This window comes from Pygoscelis adeliae, unplaced genomic scaffold (genome assembly GCF_000699105.1).
Source record: "Pygoscelis adeliae isolate BGI_AS28 unplaced genomic scaffold, ASM69910v1 Scaffold148, whole genome shotgun sequence".
Taxonomy (NCBI): domain Eukaryota; kingdom Metazoa; phylum Chordata; class Aves; order Sphenisciformes; family Spheniscidae; genus Pygoscelis; species Pygoscelis adeliae.
In genome coordinates, this window is record NW_008825258.1 from 1,382,558 (window position 1) to 1,387,535 (window position 4,978).

The following is a 4,978-nucleotide window of genomic DNA, read 5'->3' on the forward strand; positions in this document are numbered from 1 at the left end:
TGGAGCAAGCCGCAGGCAGGGCTACCCAAGCTAGCTCCAAATGAGCTCTTTTTCTGAGCAGCAAAGCTAAACAACCAGGAGGACAGCTCGGAAAATGGTGAAGAATTGAAGCCGGGGTCCGTGCTCGGGACTACACCGTGCCATGCACCTGTATTTTCAAATATCACACAGGGCATGAAGTAATGCAGCGGCACCCCAGGAAACCTGCGATCTGAGTGTGGATTTAGCACTCTTAGGTCCAGCTTAGCGCTACCGTCTCAAGATGCCTTCTTCCCCAAAGCCAAGAGGGGACAAGAATAACTCAGTTGGCTTCCTGCGATCTCCCCCCTCCACCCACAAAAAAACTGAGCTGCTTCTCCTGCCCACTCCCCTTTAATCAGAATAATTACTTGTTTTTCTTTAAACTCGGATTTGGCTACATTTAGTGAAATTTCCAAACTGCCGGATGTTGTGTGATTTTTGCTAGGCTGCCGTTTTTCACAAAGTATGTGACTTTGCCATGAAACGTCTCAGTTTACCATACAAATTTTGCGCAGAACAAAAATAAGATCTTTTACTTCTGTCTCCCTTGGGTAATATGGAGTCTTTAGTTTTAATCACCGTAGGTGTAATTCTCCACCTACAGAGGCCATCCAGATTAAAGGGAATTTTAGCAGCTGTCATTCCTGTGACTCAGTGGATCTGCACATGCAGATGCCCAGCCAGGGCCTGGGCTGCTACTGCTGAGATGCACTTAAATGTAGCAACAAACAGAAAAAAAAAAGTCTGGCCAAATTTAGAAGGGTATTTTCCTCCCAAAGTCCTCTGCAAGGAGAAGTGGCTAGTGAGAATTTATTAGGACAACAGATGCATTAATTTTATCTTGAATTTCGAGGCAAGAATTGGAAATGAGGATATCCTACTAGGTGATAAAACTGTCTGTCACAAGACCCCCGATTACATGTCACTTGCAGAGCGCCTGGAAAACACGCGATAAAAGAAGTCGGTAGAAGGGGGTGGGAGACTAATGCTTTCTAGAGCTCAGCGGCTTGGACCATCACACTTTGTTGTATTTGTTCAGACAGGGAAAACGTAGGAGGTGGTGCAAGCATGCTGTAACAAGAGAGAGTTTCTCTATTTATTGTTGCAAAGACTAAACACAGCAAATCCCATTACTATTGCAGGGAAGGGAGACTTTCTAAGCCTGGTGCCAAAGGGGTCGGGGCTGTTCCTCAGCCTCCTTTTGCGGTTGGTGCTGCCCAGTGGCTCCCAGTAAACAAGTGGGCCAAAGCGAGAAACATCCCTTGCCCAGAAAGGAGCAATCCTGCTCCTCCGCAGTGCACCCAGCGTCCTTGCTGGGGGCGAGAGCTCAGCACCTTCCTGGGGATGTGGACACACCATGCACAGTAACTATTTGGATGCACACCCCTTCCCGGCTGGAAACCCAGGAAACCGAAGCTGTGGAGCTGGGCTCAAAGGCTGTGGGGCCATTGGAGTGGGACAGACCATTTTGCTGCTGCTGGGGCAGTTAATTGTCAGTAAGCGTCCGAGGAGCAGCAGAGTGAGGATGCTCGACCCCCACGCACCTATGTGCTGCCTCCTCACGGGTGCCCAGAGCCCGAGCGCGGCCAGGGGCTTCACTGAGCAATCAAAGGGAGCACCACTCGGCAGCGTAAACAGTAGGATGTGGTGGGAGCAGCGCTGCATCAACCGAAGAACAGCTTGGATTCACGGAGAAGAAAGGGCTGCACAGTACACTATCTACCCAGGCTGATGCTGGTACTTCCGATGCCTGAAAAGCTGCCGCCTCCACATCCTCTGCTGCTGGCACGCGAGCATCTCCTAACCCTCAGCAGCACTGGAATGAGGGAAGGTATCCACCCCAAGGCATCCCCTGCATCCCCTCCGAGCAGGGCGAGCACAGCCCCGGGGCTGTAACCACACGGGGGTTATCCTGGGAGAAAAGCTGCGCTGCAGGGCAGTGAGTGGGACACCCTCCCTTCCCCTCCTTCTCCAAAGTGTCTCCAGCACACCTGAAAAGTTGTGATGCTTAGTTTAGATACGCTGCCAGACCGTGTGTGCACACAGCTGCCTGTGAGCCGAGTTTCTTGCCTCAGCTGGTGAGCTTTCCTACATCCATTCTTACCGTCCCCGTTTCCAAATGGATCCTACAAAACTGCCTCAAACTCAGCAAAAAGGGCCCGAGAGTAGCAAACAACAGACAATTACGCATAGCTAAGACAACTCCTGAAAGAGATTTTGGAAAGCCTTCCCAGCCTGCAGAGCAGTGCCTTCTGCCTCCTGCCCAGTCTCCGTGAACAAGTGAGCGCAGGACAGGCTGTGCATGCGGGCAGCGGGGCCGGTGGGTGAGAATGTTAACGCAACTTTCCAAGCAAGCCCAGACACATGCATTTGGGTGCACACCTGTCTGTGAGCTGAGCTAAGAGAAGCCACGCTTGCAAACAGATGCTCTTGTAAACTTTCTGGCATGCATTTTCAGGAGACCTTTGAAAATCGGCTGCTATGTGTTTGTCTTAAGAAGCTGTCACAACACTTTTCTGGAATACAGCTCAGATTGCTGAGCCCTTGTGGATACTGAGGCCAATTTTGCATGGATATTGTTCTTGTCCTGTACTTTTCTAGGAAATATGTAATGGGATGAGCTGTGGATTGGTTCTGCAATGTTAGGGAGAAATGTGTCATGAGACGCACCTTGCGCTGCGTAACCTCATGGCATTTCCCCCACCTTGTTCTCTTTTAGAAACACAAAGGCACTCCTTAGATCTCCCTTATTTTGTTTTTTACTTCTTAAGATGGTCAGTATTATGGCCAGAAGAATGAAAGGAACACACCTGTCATGCAAGGTGGCAATGAAGCAACTTCTTTAGTTGGGCAAATTGCATGTACAGTGCAATGATTTTTTTTCATCTTCATATGCATCCTCAACAGAATAAACTCCACCAGCCTGAATGATGACTAGAGATAGCTTTACTTTGTGCTACAATAAGATGGCCTATGCATCTTGGGTGTTTATGTACTGTATATCTGCATACAGGTTGTGTATTCACGTGGGGGTTAGAGTGTTCAAACATCACAGAATGGCAGGATTATTATGTAGCTGATCTAGCCCTGGGAGAGCAGGAGATTACAACTCAGGGGAAAAAAAAAAGAAAAGAAAATATTGTCTGTACTTACAGTAAACGACAGGAAAGAAGAAAACAAAGTTCCTTCATCGTATCTAGACAGTTTGGCCAAGACTCCTTCCAAAATGGTGACAAACTATGAAGACAAAAGATACTGCAATTATTTTTAATAATTGAACAAGGGCATAAAAATCAACATCAGCTTCAAAGAAGTCAGTGGAGCTCTCAGCATTGCCAAAGGAAGGGACAACCTGTCCCTGAGCACAGTGGGCCGGGGGGCAGGGAGAAAGGAGCATTGCCTTTCAGGTGCTACGTCTCGCGGGGTGGGAATCACCTGTCGGTGTCATGGGTGGTGCTGGGGACAGGAGGTGGGTGCAGCACGCAGGGAAGCCAGCACAGCTTCTCCGGACGGGGAAGCTGGTGGTTCTTGCTCCCAGTACGCAGTGTCAAGCACGCAGCTAGCTGGGTATTCTTGCAGAAGAATCGAACTGGCATATGTTGGCGGATTATGTTTAAAGGTCTCCACTGTATAATAGGGATGACTTGTTCTCAGAAAGTTTGAAACTAGAGGAAAACACACCCCACCATCTTTCTCCCTACGTACCAATTCCCCTCTGTGTTAGCGCAGCACACCAGACCTACACAACAACTCAAGGGAAATGCTGGCAGCTGAGCTACAGGAGCCGACTCTGATGAAAAACAATTTCCAAACAATTAAACTTGACATTTTGGAATGTATTTCCCACTACTGTCACCTCTAAATTAATTTCTTAGAAGATCATATGGTGATCTTGCACAAGACGAATTATTTTGTCCGCACAACCTTATGCGTAGGAGTGGTGACCACCTCTGCGTGCCTCCCCAACATCTACGCAGCAGCATTTAGCGGTGCCACCCCCTGACTGCAGCTGCCCTCAGTGCCGTGGGGTGATGCTGACCACGGGTGTTACCCCATCAACATAACACCCATTCCTTAAAACCACGTCTGGCCCAGTATGGCAATCCTGCTAGCAGCGTATTACATCTCACGCAGTTCCTAATCATCAAAGAGTCACCATGAAAGGACTGGGAGATGTATGATCTTGCCTGTGAGAAACAAGAAGCCAATTCAACATCTTAATGTGTCACATTTTAATGGAAACGCACATATTAAAAACGCAATGTTAACAGTGAATCACTTCACCTGAAGCTGAAGGTTACCTTTGCCACTAGGAGTGTTATCATTTCTTTGACGGTTTCCTCAATTAGTTCGTCTATTTTTGAATGGTACTGGTGCTAAAGAAAAATAAAAGGAGAGGGTGAGGAAAATATTAGCATTGATCACAGGCAAGAGCTCTATGGTTGTCAGCCTCTTCCCTTGGTAAACCACAATATGCAGTAGCATTAAACCAAAGAATTATGCAGCTTATTACCTTGTACTCCACTATAGTGGCCAGTGATTACTTACACTTATAGGGGAGACCTTGAATTCAGGAGAATCTTACACCAGTTTGTGAAGCATGGGCAAACCCTGCCCTCTTCTGTGTGCCCACAGCTCCAGGAGCCACACGCACACATCGGAGAAGAGGCTTCGCCATGCCCGAGAGCACCAGCACCCAGTGCTCCTAGAGACCCTGGAGTCCTTTTGCTTCCGTTCTGCGGGCATTATCCCGTTCTGCGGGCATTATCCTGTTCATTTTTCACATGGATCACACCTGACAATGAGATACGCCTGTCGCCGGAGGGAAACGGGCAGCCCTTGCCTAGGGCACCGCAAACCACGCAGCCCTCGGAAGGGGAGTGGGGAGGATTTGCTGCACCAGGGGAGTTTGCAGTGGGTTGAACCACCGGAGATGGTGCTGTGCACTTCCCTTCTG

General features: G+C 48.7%; 1 protein-coding gene across 1 annotated transcript in view; it reads right to left on the reverse strand.

The window, feature by feature from the left end:
* Positions 1-4,978, reverse strand: part of CADPS (Ca++-dependent secretion activator) — a 193,446-nt gene that overhangs the window by 26,817 nt on the left and 161,651 nt on the right. The window contains exons 25-26 of the mRNA XM_009329499.1: positions 4,323-4,397; positions 3,175-3,258 (exon numbers count right to left, since the gene is read on the reverse strand). Of these exons, the coding sequence (XP_009327774.1) occupies positions 3,175-3,258; positions 4,323-4,397 (159 nt within the window). The remainder of the gene's footprint in view (positions 1-3,174; positions 3,259-4,322; positions 4,398-4,978) is intronic.